General features: G+C 38.4%; 1 protein-coding gene across 2 annotated transcripts in view; it reads left to right on the top strand.

Moving 5' to 3' along the window:
- Nucleotides 1–469: 469 nt before the first annotated feature.
- The window catches only part of BTBD8 (BTB domain containing 8), a 93,233-nt gene continuing 79,884 nt past the window's right edge, over nt 470–13,818 (top strand). Inside the window, exons 1-2 of one of the 2 annotated variants that reach the window (XM_025417666.3) lie at nt 470–805; nt 6,425–6,622. In XM_025417666.3, the coding sequence (XP_025273451.1) occupies nt 657–805; nt 6,425–6,622 (347 nt within the window). In that variant the 5' untranslated portion in view covers nt 470–656. The remainder of the gene's footprint in view (nt 806–6,424; nt 6,623–13,818) is intronic. The other variant, XM_025417667.3, reaches the window with a different exon arrangement.

Below are 13,818 nucleotides of genomic sequence, written 5' to 3'. Positions count from 1 at the left end.
TCCTGTGGGGATCCCTGGGTGGCGCAGCGGTTTGGCGCCTGCCTTTGTCCCAGGGCGCGATCCTGGAGATCCGGGATCGAATCCCACGTCGGGCTCCCGGTGCATGGAGCCTGCTTCTCCCTCTGCCTGTGTCTCTGCCTCTCTCTCTCTCTCTCTCTCTGTGACTATCATAAATAAATAAAATTAAAAAAAAAAAAAAGGTCCTGTGAACTGTTCTTTCCTGGGGAAGAAAGAAAAAATAAAAAAAAGCGCGCTGACGTCCCAGGAAGACACAATGTGGAAAGGCTCACAGGTCGATACGAACCCGGCCCGCAATAAAAGCCCCCGCCGAGCAAACGCTGCGAGGAAAAACAGCCCGAGAGGCCGGTCCCTTCCTCCAGACCGTTTGCTTCCCGGGCAGTGGGGGCGGGGCGCCCGCGGGCCGAGGTAAACAGAGCTACTGCGCCTGCGCACAGCCTTCCCGGGTCACGTGTCGCCGCGGAGAGCCGTCCCGCGGCCGTCAGGGGCCGAGTGCAAACCCGAGAGGCGTCAACCTTTCCCTGAGGGGCGGATTCGGGCCGGAGCCGAGCGTTCGGTCGGAAACGCCCCCTTCTTCCACAGCCGGAGGTCGAGGTGCTGTACCGGGCCTGCGGCGTGGCGCCGCGCCGCCGTGGGACATGGCCGGCTGTGGGGAGGGCAGCGCGGCGCCCGCGGTACTTCTGGGGTCCCCTGCAGTTTGCAGTAAGGGGTTGCAAAGGAAGGGGCCCTGTGAGCGGCGCCGGCTGAAGGCGGTGGTATCGGAGCAGCTCAGCCAGGATCTGCTCAGGTAGGAGGAGGCGGGAACTCTGGCTGCTTGCATCCATCTCCGCCCAAGAAGCCGTGGCTCCTTCTCGGCCTCTCCATCCCTCCCCTCCGCGCTCTCCTCGCCTCAGGCTTTTGTGGGACGTGCACCGATCTCCTCACAGACGGAGCGGTTCTCTCGTCGGAAAGCAATCCCGAGCACCTCGGAGAGTACGTAGGCGATTTAAAAAAAGGAAATCACCAGGAGTATCGTCGTGACGTGCAGCACCAGTTTAAGACAGAATAACTCGAATAGGCTTACATCTTGAAAGACAGATCGCTAAGGTCGAGATGGGTCCAGGCTTGGGGGTCCTGAAACGTACACTTAAATAAGTTTAAACAGTTTGAGAAACATGACAGATTAGGTGTACAAATGAATATATAGGATAAGGAAAAATAGAACAAATTAGTGGAGTCACGGAGGTCTCTTACTTCTGAACTCTTTAAACAATTTACTAGAAATGCTTCCATAGAAATTCTTCCTGATTGCAACCTGGCTTCCCCTCTCCACCTAGAACACTCCACAGCTCCCGACAACTCCCAGCTCCCACGAGGATGCGAGCAAACGGAGGGTTGTTTCCGGAGCTTAACTCGGGCTGTGGTGAATCCAGTTGATGACATCTCAGTTTATAAAGAAAATGAAGCTTGGAAATATTCCCTAGCCAACTGCCATTTCCACCAAAACTGATTTTGTGAGCATTCGTGTGCATCAGAATCACCTGGAGGGCTTGTTAAGATTTAGATTTACTGGGTCCCAGGCCACAGTGCTCCTTCAGTTGGTCAGGAATAGAGCTTTTGCATTTCTCACAAGGTCCCAGGTGATGGTGATGCTGATGCTGGCTGCTTGGGTCAGACTTTAAGACTGAACTAAAGTAAACATAATAACTAATAACCAACAGTGGTACAGCATTCTACATTTTTAAAAGTGCTATCACCAACACTTAGGCTCCAGCAGCTATAAACTAGGCTTTCTATAAAGTAAAAAAATTTCCTTTTAACTTGGGCCTATCCAGTAGAGATGCTCTTTTGTCTCCACCAGTGGGGGATTAATGTAAAAGATGGAAAAATAAAGCTGAAGTTGTTCTGTTTCCAGGGTGAATCTGGAAGGAGACAATCCTCTTCAGTGGCTTTATTCTCCTGGCTATATTGTGAGCTTTAAGGTGCAAGGCATTTAAGGAAGAGAACAGATCTAATTTATATAAAGAAAATGAGGCTAAAGTATTATCTTTAGCCTCATCTGAACAGTAATTAAGGATACGAGCCTGAACTCCTAAGTTCCTCTTACAAGCAAAAAAAAAAAAAAAAAAAAGTAGTTTTTTTAAACAAGAAAATTTCATTTGTGTTCCCAGCCACCCTAATTGCTGTGCCAAATTAATCCTTTCCAAACACAATATAATGGATTTATTCTGCAAATATTAATGAAGTATTAGCACCCACTATGTACCTAGATTTGTACTAGGTCATGAAAAATCAAAGATTAATAAGACATAGCTTTGATTATTGTGCTTACACTTTAGTAAAAGAAGTAATAGCCAAACAAAAGTTATGGGGACTGGCATGAGTTTGGGGAAGGCTTTTTAGGGTGACATTTGAGTGATCTCCTGAGGATTGATTAAAAGTTGACTAGGTAAAGATCAGGAAGGGAGAATTAGGATATCTAAACAAAGGGAATGGCTTTTACAAAGGCACAGAGATTTGAAAAAGTTTGATTTATTTTGGGAAAGCAAGTTGTGTTAGATTCTTCCAAACAGCAAGGAACAGAAACATCTCTGGGTTACCTAAGATAATAGGGTATATGGAGAAGTGAATAAAATAGGAAACTGTTTCAGTGGTCAAAAAGCCAGATCCGACCTAATGTAGAATTGGAAAGTTGCCTGGAATATGATAGCAGCTATACTGTAAGACCTCATTGAGAAATGGACCATTATTCAGGACAATTGTAAGAAAAATAGCTAAACTTACTGCTATTCTACTATTAGATAGATGCTAGGTTGACATGTTTTAGTTAGTACCCTGTGAGGTAAGTCTTGGTAGTATTCCCATTTATTTATTTATTTATTAAAGGTTTTTATTTATTTATTCATGAGAGACCCACAGAGACACAGGCAGAGGGAGAAGCAGGCCTCCCGCAGGGGCCTGATGCGGGACTTGATCCCAGAACCCGGGATCACAACCTGAGCCAGAGGCAGACTCTCAACCGCTGAGCCACTCAGGTGTCCCAATATTATTCCCATTTAACAGATAAGGAAATTGAACATTGAGGATGAAGGGATAGAGTGAATAAAAACCTTGACACTCTGACTCCAGAAACATTAAAATGATTTGCCCAAGGTCCTATAACCGGAATATGAGCCAGTCAGTGTGCTTTCTTTGCAGTAGTTTTACAAACTGATCTTTCAGTAATTTTGTTCCTTCATCTCTGCTTCTGTCCTTAGCCATTCCTTTTTCTTACTCTTAGATTTGCTTTGAAACTCTCTTACAGTGTTATCAGTTGGTTTCTGTTTATTATAGAACATTTCTGTTAGAGTTTGCAGCTTTAACTACCATATTGGCTCTTGGCTAACCTTGGCTTATTCCATTTTCCATTCAGATGTGGTTAAGAGCATCAGGGTCATGTGCTACTAAGCTGAGCCATATGTAAATGATAAATGAATTTGGTAGCTTTTTGGGAGGGGATTGTGGGTATGGCCTGCAACCAAAGTGACAGCAGATGAGGGTGAAATGGGTAAACTAAGAATAGACCGCGGAGGCCTTCTTTCTTCAGTGAAAAGTTTGGAATGTATTGTGAAGATAGTGGAGAGCCATTGGTGTTTTTTAAATAGAGGATTAACATATTTAGATTTTAAGTTGAGAAATTAGGAACAAGGAAACCAGTTAGGAGATTTTTTAATAGTCAAGAAATACATAATGGCAGGGGCAATGGAAAAAGTGAAAGGGATTCACATGTACAATTGATGGGCTCAGTGACCAATTACATGTGGAGATACAGAGAAAGGGAAACATAGAAGATGGCGCCAAATCTTAGGGCATTTGAAAGGGAGGAGTAAGGTGAATGCTGAGGAAATCCTATCCAGGAGACAATTGGAAATATGTCTGGAGTTGAGAATGAAGATTGGAGTAACAGATACACAGTAAAGGTTAGTGGTATATCAGTACCCAGTTGTCCAAGCCGAAAAAGAGAGGTTATTCCCTTCTATTCACCTTCTACATCCAGTCACCAAGTCCTGCCAATTTTATTATCAACGTATATTTTAATTCCATTCCTCAGTCTCTATCACCATTGATCTCTTCTAGCTCAAGCCTTTACATCATTCATCTGTGTTGTGCAGTAATTTTCTCATTTCCTCCAAATTCCTCGTCTACACAACTAATAGGTGATATTTTGAAAAATGAATTTGTGTTTCAAAACGTTTGGTGATTCGCCTTCAACTGTAAGATGGAGTTAAACTCTTTTCTTCTTACATGTCTTTATCCCAGAAGCTTCCTCTGTCGCTTAGCCCCACAGTACTCTATGCTGACCAGTTTGTAGCTCCATACTCACACATACCTTAGCAAGGAATGTGGAGCCAGGAACTAACTCTCTATGACCTTGCCTTGCTTCCCTGACCAACTCTTGTTTGATCTTTAAAATCTCATTTGGTTTTCTTGCCCTCTGTAAGGTCTTTTACGTCTGTCTCTGAAAAAAATTTGTGTTATCGAATATATCACACTCCTTAATTTTCAGGCATATCTTCCCTACTATTTAGTAAAATCCTCAAGGGCACATATGTTTAGTCATCTACCTGTCCCCAGTGCCTGGTATATAGTTCATGCTCAGTACATTTTTTGTGATAATCAGCAGTCCAAAATGCATTAGATAGGTTAACGCAATAGTTGGCAGAGAAATGAAATAGAAAGAAGCTGGATCTTGACATGGTTGAGCCTTTGCTCCAACCTGTCCTTCCTCTAGACTTTACTTTTAGATAAGCAAATAAATCCCTTTAATATTTAAGCCAGTCTGAGTCAGATAATTCTGTTAATTGTAGCACACAAGATATGCTTGTAACTGATATAGTTTTATAAAATAAAAGGCACTATAGTTTCATATTAGCAATTTTTTAAACACATTAAATTTTTTTATTTAACAAATACTCATGAGCATGTATTAAGAACAAGGCAGATTCCCTAGTGATGGTTATATGGCTACCAGCTGCATTGATTACTTACTTGGGGAGGAAGGGAAGATGATGAGAAGGTGGGTGGGAGGAAGGAACAAATTGAGTATTTGTCCAATTTGAGTTTTTATTAATGTTTGAGAGACCGGTTGCATTTTTCCATAGCTTTAAAAGCCACTTATGAAAATTATTGATTAAGATATTGACTAAAATGCTTCTGTTTGCTTATTGTTTCCAAGGATCTGAAAGTTTTGTGTTCTGAAGCCTTTGTTTTGTTAAGGGTAAAATACAACAAAATTCAACAAGCAGATATTGAGCTCTGTATACTGAATATACAGTTTTTGCCTTTGGGAGTTTATTGTCTAGTAGGGAGAAAGACGCATACAAATAATGATGCAATGACAGAAGTGCTATAATAGAGGTATGCACTGAGTGTTTTGGGATCAGAGGAAGAAGCCATTAACTTGGTCTTGGGGGAGTGTGAATGTCTGTGGCAACATTCTGAGCTTTCAGTGTAATGGATATCTTTATCCATTACTTGTACCTTTGTACCTCCTATACTGTACTGGTGTGATTGCCAGTTATATCTTGTGATATGGAAATCCTCTGAAAATACATACCTTGCCAAGGATAATGATATAGTGATATGAAATATTATTTAGTGTTTAGAGAATAGAAATATATATTTACCACAGGGACAAGAGATTATGACAGTTTGTATTATGATGCTGATTTCCGTTCTTCCATCACTTTACATGTAATCAGTGGGCTTTACCATAACCATGTGCATTAGTAAAGGGATTTAAATGGGTTACCCCATGAGCCCATCATTTTAATAATAGATTAGAGCATGGTTTGTACTCTTTGTGTGAGGAAAAAACTGGAAAAGGACTTAAATGTCACATTCTTGATGGCCAGGCCTGCATTTCAGACTTGGTATTTAACAATAGTCAGAACAAAGTGTACCAGTTTCTAATCTGTATTGTCTATTATACTCAGCTTGTTTGTTTTGTTGACATTTTCCTTTTTTTTTTTTTTTTGGCTTATTTTAATAAGATTTAAAAATTTTTATTCTTTTCAATAGTCAATGACCATATGACTTTGTGTTCTTGTTCTGAAATCTAATGTAGGTACATTTTAAAGGAAAGTCCACATAAATAGCCAGAAAATAAATTTTATTATTGCCAGAAGGAATTAAAAGATATTTTTTGAAAAATAGTCTTACTCTTTTTAGTGTGATCACCTTTTGTTTTCACTATAAATTTTAGAAAATTAGATTCTAAGCCAGTATTAAACAGTGTTCTTTGGAATGAACTGAGAACAAACTCATTTTCATATTAACCTTTTTAAATTTTGTTATTTACCTCTATATTTTTAGTTCGTGCTATTTTGAAAAATTATTTTATATTTTTGATTATCACTAAACTATGGTTCCTTTTTATTCATTACAGGCTCCTAAGGGAAGAAATCCATACAGATGTTACTTTTTCTGTAGGTTGTACTTTGTTCAAAGCGCACAAAGCAGTCCTTTTAGCAAGGGTTCCTGATTTCTATTTTCATACTATTGGACAGACATCTGATAATTTAACAAATCATGAGTCTATTGCTGTGGAGAACTTTGAAGCTTCAGAATTTAGAACATTTTTACAGTAAGTGTTTATCTTTATTCTCTTATATTTAAGTCTAATATATCTTTATGTTTTAAATATATATGTATGTTTAATTTCCTGTTTTTTCGTATCTTTTATAACCTAAAAAAATCTATTCATTTAAATAACAAATTATCTTAGTAATTAGTATTAGTAGAGGCTAAATATTAGAGTATTAGAAGCTTAGTGTTCAAAAAGACTAAGTAAGTAGTAATTTGAGACTGAGCCTAAAGGAGGAAAAATGGTGTTTTCTCTAGTAATTTGAATGAGTTACTCTGTGCCAAGATTTTTTGACAGTGGCACTATTGATACGTTGGGTTGGATAATTCTTTGTTTTAGGGTCTGTGCTGTGCATCTTATATGTTTAGCAGTATCCCTGTCCACTAGCCCCTAGATGCAAGTAGCATTCTTCTTGAGCCCCCACCCCCTGAATTGTGACAATCACAATGTCTGCCAGATGTTGCCAAATGTCCTCTTGGGGGTAGAATTACCTCCTGTTGAGAACCATTGCTATATACTGACTTCTATGTTATTGGTGTGCAAAAACTTCAAATTATGTTTGTAAAAATATGAGATCATAACTTTTTATTCTTTTGGCTTGTGTGTGGTCAAAATTTTTGAAAACAGAACATCCATTGAACTCGTTAGTGATTTTAGGGACTTGTGTTTGCTGAACTTAGAATTTTAATCACCTAAGTAATGGGAGAAATTAGTTTAAATTAATCCCCATTCTAATTGATTAGAATTTCATTTTAATGCTTTACTATTATTTTCATGTATGTATAATTATTTGACACCCATTTTTGCTAAATGTATCCAGGAAGGAGGTCTTTTTTAATGTAGTTTCTCAAGATTATATCTCTTTGTGTGGGTTAAATAAGACGCTTATAAAGCACTTAGCACAGTGGTATGGCATATTGTAAGCACTGAATACATTTTAATAAGTGTTATTTATAGTAGTAGGCCTGTACTAGGCCCTATGAAATGATGTATTTCTGGAGTGTATGTTTATTTTCTTTTTTTAAAAAAAAATATTTTACTTGTAAGTAATCTCTGCACCCAATGTGGGGCTCAAACTCACAACCCCAAGATCAAGAGTGGCATGCTCTACTGACTGAGCCAGCCAGGCACCCTTTGAGTGTATGTTTAGATGAAGATGCATAGGATATATCAAATTTTTGTATATCAGAGAAAAGAAGAAACTATACCACTGTTTTCCTTTATTTATTGTCATTAAAAGTAATAGAAAAAAAAAAGATAGACAGCATAGTAAAGTGGAGGAGGCACTGGACTTGACAACAAGGCAGAGATCTGCCTTTGGGCTATGCATTATCTTGTTTTATTTCTTTGAGCCTCAGTTTTCTCATATTTAGAACAAGGAGGTTGGTTGGAGTAGATGGCTTTGTGCTTCATAGCCCTTCACAGGCCTCTATTTAAAGCACATAATCACATTTTGTATTGTATTAGGTTAGTCATGTACGTCTGTGGTTATGTAAGCTTTTTGATATTAGATCATCTCATTGATGTACACATCCTCAGTGGTATCTCGTGTAGTGTCTTGCAAAAGTGCTTGTGATGTACCCCTTATTTTTTAGCAGATTGCATTGAAATCTCATCTATATTAATATAAAGTAGAAGAGGATTATAATGTAAAATATTGAGATTAATTTTTTTAATAGAACTTCAGAAAAAATAATTTTAAAAATTTTACTTATGAAATTCAGTTGTTATTAGTGGCTTTATTGCACATCCTTTCTCTTTAGACAACCAATAAAATTTTTTGAGATACTGTATTGCTACTTACTATAGAGTCCTTTGATATTATGCACTTGAGTTAGAGTAGAAATAACAGTCTGTGAAAAACTGTTGTATATACAACATCATATATGATTCAAATGATTGGCAGTGGAAAATAGTTCTTGCTTCATGACTTCATGACTAAAATTTAAAAATTCAACTTAGGGCAGTCCCGGTGGTGCAGCGGTTTAGCGCCGCCGCCGCCTGCGGCCTGGGGTGTGATCCTGGAGACCCAGGATCGAGTCCCACGTCAGGCTCCCTGCATGGAGCCTGCTTCTCGCTCTGCCTGTGTCTCTGCCTCTCTGCCTGCCTCTCTCTCTCTCTCTCTCTCTGCCTCTGAATAAAAAATAAATAAAAATTAAAAAATAATAATAAAAAAATAAAAATAATAACAATTAAAATTCAACTTAGTATCATAAAAATCTTTGATTTCCCAAGAAGACTTAACACGTTGTCATTGTCAGAGTATGTATATCTGTGTGTATGCGTGTGCTAGGAAAGGCTTTTTTTTACTCTCCGATTGTTTATTCCATAGTCTGTTTTTGTTTTTAAGAGAAATAGCCTTTGAATTTTTTCTTTTTTTTTTTTTTTTAAAGATTTTATTTACTTATTCATGAGAGACACAGAGAGGCAGAAATATAGGCAGAGGGAGAACCAGGCTCCCTGCTGGGAGCCTGATGGAGAACTCATCCCAGGGCCCCAGGGTCACGCCCTGGGCCAAATGCCAACGCTCAACCACTGAGCTACCCAGGTGCCCTGACCTTTGAATTTTCAACATAACATCAATAACTGCGGAATGCTAAGATAACTTGTCAGTAAGATAAACACATTGAACAGTACAGAAACAAAGATTCTGTTTCCCCGGCAGCATTTTCAGGTGGTGGTTTTTTTTTTTTTTTTTTTTTCAGGTGGTGGTTATTTTCTCTCTCATATTTCTTATACTAACAAGACTGGAAGTGGGTGGGATAGATGTCTTGTATTAACTGTATTTAACTATATTTTCTTATTTTCTGTATTATTGTTGCTCTGGCATCTGGGGCCTCACTGACAGTAGAGATTGTTCCCCCCAGGGTTAGGTAATTCCTATTGAGCACATGAAGTAATTCTGCATTCATTCCAACACCCACCTCCTCAATCTGGTTCTTACATTCCACAAGGCAGTATTTCTCTGCCTTAATCTTCCCAGGGCCAAGTACTAGGCAACTAAAGGCCATCCTTATAGCCCAGAGTACCCCCTACCCCACCTCACCCCACCCCACTCCCATCCCCAATTATTAAAACTATCTAATATTAAGCTTCTTCAGCTGCTTATTTTGTCTCACTCCTTGTTTCCCACAGAAAACACAATAAAGGCTTTTGCGGTGCTTTGCCCTCCCTCCTGCTTCCAAACCAACCCTATTGCTTCCCCATGTGGCCATTCCTGGTGTGGTGTGCCTCTTTCCAATTGGGGACTGTAAATTACAAACTATCTTTTCAATGGCAGTCATTTCCTCATCATTTGGCCTCAGCATACTTGAATAAACCGAATTTCCAGGGACGTTTTAAAACATTTGATAACCAATTGCTGCCTTTAGATCTTTCTTCCTCCCATCTTCTAAACTGCCTGTCTTTAAATCTCATGAGCCAGTCCTCTGTACTCCCCCAAGTCAGTCCTCCTCATTTCTTCTTTCTTACTTTCTAAAAATGTTAATTAATTTTAATTTTAGTTCCTTAGTTAACAATACGGTGTTATATTAGTCAGGTGTACAATATAGTGATTGTACGTGCAGTAATTTTGTACATTACTCAGTGCTCATCATGGTAAGTGTACTCTTAATCCCCTTAACCTATTTCATCCATCCTCCTCACCTACCGCCCCCCTGGTAACCATCTGTTTGTTCTCTGTAGTTAAGAGTCTGCTTTTTGGTTTGTCTCTTCTTTTTCTTTGTTTTGTTTCTTAAATTCCACATGTGAGTGAAATTGTATGGTATTTGTCTTTCTCTGACTTATTTCCCTTAACATGGTATCCTCTTGGGACACCTGGTTGGCTCAGTGGTTGAGCATCTGCCTTCAGCTCAGGGTGTGATTCCAGGGTCCTGGGATTGAGTCCCACATTGGGCTCCCTGTAAGGAGCCTGCTTCTCCCTCTGCCTGTGTGTCTCTGCCTCTTTCTCTCTCTTTCTCTCTCGAATAAATAAATAAAACCTTTTTTAAAAACCCATTATATTCTCTTGATCCATTTATGTTGTTGCAGCTGGCAAGATTATATTCTTTTTTTATGGCTCAGTAATATTTCATTATGTATATATACCATACCTTCTTTATCCATTCATCTGTTGATGGATATTTGGGTTGCTTCCATAATTTGGTTATTGTACATAATGCTGCAGTCAGCATAGAGGTACATATAATCTTTCAATTAGTACTTTTGTATTCTTTGGATAAATACCCAGTAGTGGAATTACTGGATCATATAGTAATTCTATTTTTAACTTTTTGAGGAACCTCCATACTGTTTTCCACAGTGGCTACACCAGTTTTGCATTCCCACCAACAGTGTACAAGGGTTCCTTTTTTTCTACATCCTTCCCAACACTAGTTTCTTGTCTTTTTTATTCTAGCCATCATGAGTGGTATGAGGTGATATTTCATTGTGGTTTTGATTTGCATTTCCCTGATCAGTACTGTTGAACATCTTTCTATGTGTCAGTTGCCATCTGTCTGTCTTATTTGGAAAAATACCTACTCAGGTCCTCTGCATATTATTTAATGGGATTTTTGAGGGTTTTTTGTTTGTTTTTTGTTTTGGTGTTGAGTTGTGTAAGTTCTTTATATATTTTGGATACTGACCCTTTATCGGATATGTCATTTACAAATATCTTCTCCCATTCACTGGATTGTCTTTTAGTTTCATTGATTGTTTCCTTGCTGTGCAGAAGCCTTTTATTTTGATATAGTGCCAGTAGTTTATTTTTGCTTTTATTTTCCTTGCCTCTGGAGACATATCTAGAAAAATGTTGGTATGGGTAATGTCAGAGGTGTTACTGCCTGTGCTCTTTTCTATGATTTTAATGGTTTCAGGTCTCTCATTTAGGTCCTTAATTCATGTCAAGTTTATTTTCATGTTGGTGTGAAGTGGTTCAGTTTTCCCAACACCATTGTTAAAAAATTTTTTATTTTTTAAGATTTTATTTGTTTATTCCTGAGAGACGAGAGAGAGAGAGAGAGGCAGAGACAGAAACAGGCTTCCTGCAAGGAGCCTGATGTGGGACTCGATCCCAGATGCCAGGATCATGCCCTGAGCCGAAGGCAGACGCTCAACCGCTGAGCCACTCCGGCGTCCCCCAACACCATTTATTGAAGAGACTTTTCCCTGTTGCATATTCTTGCTTCCTTTACTGAAGATTGGTTTACCATATACTCATGGTTTTATTTCTGGGTTCTCTATCCAGTTCATTAATCCGTGTTTATATTTTTATGCCAGTACCATACTGTTTTGATTACTATAGCTTTGCAGTATATCTTCAAATCTGGGGTTGTGATACCTCCAGCTTTGTCTTTTTTTCAAGATTGTTTTTTGGCTATTCGGGGTCTTTCGTGGTTCTATCCAAATTTTAAGGTTGTTCTAGTTCTGTGAAAAATGCTATTGGTATTTTGATAGGGATTGTTTTGCATGTATAGATTGCTTTGGGTATTGTAGACATTGTTTTTATAGACTTTTTTTTAAAAGATTGATTGGAGAGAGAGCACAAGTACAGGGTGGGACAGAAAAGGAAGGAGAGGAAGAGGGAAGAATCTCAAGCAGACTCTGCATTGAGCTTGGACCTGATGCTGGGCTCAATCTCATGACCCTGAGACCATGACCTAAGCCAAAATGAACAATTAGACACTTAACTGAGCTACCGAGGCATCCTTGGTAATATAGACATTTTAACAATATTTGTCCTTCCAATCCATGAGAATGGAATATATGTCCATTTCATTGTGTCATCTACAATTTCTTTCATCAGTGTTTTATAGTTCTCAGAGTACATCTTTTACCTCCTTGGTTAAACTTATTCCTAGGTATTTTATTATTTCGAGTGTAATTATAAATGGGTTTGTTTTCTTAATTTCTCTTTCTGCTGCTTCTTTATTATTGTATAGAAATGCAATGGATTTTGTATCCTGTGACTTTACTGAATTCATTTATCAGTTCTAGTAGTTTTTTGGTGGAATCTTTAGTTTTCTATGTATAGTATCATGTCATCTGCAAATAGTGAAAGTTTTACTTCTTTACCAGTTTGAATGTCTTTTATTTTTTCTTCCTGATTGCTGGGGCTAAGACTTCCAATACTATGTTGAATAAAAGTGGTGAGAGTGGACATCCTTGTCTTATTCCTGATCTTAAGAGAAATGCTCTCAGTTTTTCCCCATTGAAGATGATGTTATCTTTGGGGGTTTTATATATGGCCTTTATCACTGAGGTATGTTCCCTCTAAATCTCCTTTGTTGAGGGTTTTTGTCGTGAATGGTAATTATACTTTGTCAAATACTTTTTCTGCATCTATTGAAATGATCATATGGTTTTTATCCTTTCTCTTGTATTACTTTGAGTTATGAATATTGAATCACCCTTGCATCCTGGGAATAAATCCCATTTGATCATGGTGAGTGATTTTTTAATGCATTGTTAGATTTGATTTGCTAGTATTTTGTTAAGGATTTTTGCATTTATATTCATCAGACATATTGGCCTATAGTTTTGGGGGTTTTTTGGGTGTCTTTATCTGGTATTGGTATCAGGGTAATGCTGGCTTCGTGGAATGAATTTGGAAGATCTCCTTCCTCTTTTATTTTTTGGAAGAGTTTGAGAAGAATAGGTATTAACTCTTCTTTAAGTGTTTGTTGGAATTTACCTGTGAAGCTGTTTGGTCCTAGAGTTTTGTTGTTGTTATATACTTTTGTTGGATTGTTCCCTTTGTGATTATGTAGTGTCCTTTTCCATCTCTTGTTTTAAAGTCTATTTTGTCCAATATAAATATTGCTCCTTTGGCTTTCTTTTCACTTCCATTTGCATAATGATTGCTTTTCCATTCCTTTACTTTCAATCTGCGGGTATCTTTAGTATGAAATGAGTCTCTTGTAGATGGTTCCTGCTTTTTTATCTGTTCTGTCACTCTATATCTTTTTATTGGTACATTTAGTCCTATTTCATTGAAAGTAATTATGGAAAGGTATGGGCTTACTGCCATTTTGTTGCATGTTATGGTTGTTTTTGTAGTTCTTCTCTGTTTATTTCTTACTCTCTTCCCTCACTGTTTCTTTTTTTTTCTTTTTTTATTTATTTATGATAGTCACAGAGAGAGAGGCAGAGACACAGGCAGAGGGAGAAGCAGGCTCCATGCACCGGGAGCCCGACATGGGATTCGATCCCAGGTC

Source organism: Canis lupus, chromosome 6 (assembly GCF_003254725.2).
Source record: "Canis lupus dingo isolate Sandy chromosome 6, ASM325472v2, whole genome shotgun sequence".
Classification (NCBI taxonomy): domain Eukaryota; kingdom Metazoa; phylum Chordata; class Mammalia; order Carnivora; family Canidae; genus Canis; species Canis lupus.
Note: the sequence above shows the minus strand (reverse complement) of the source record. Positions and strands in the feature narration are given on the sequence as shown.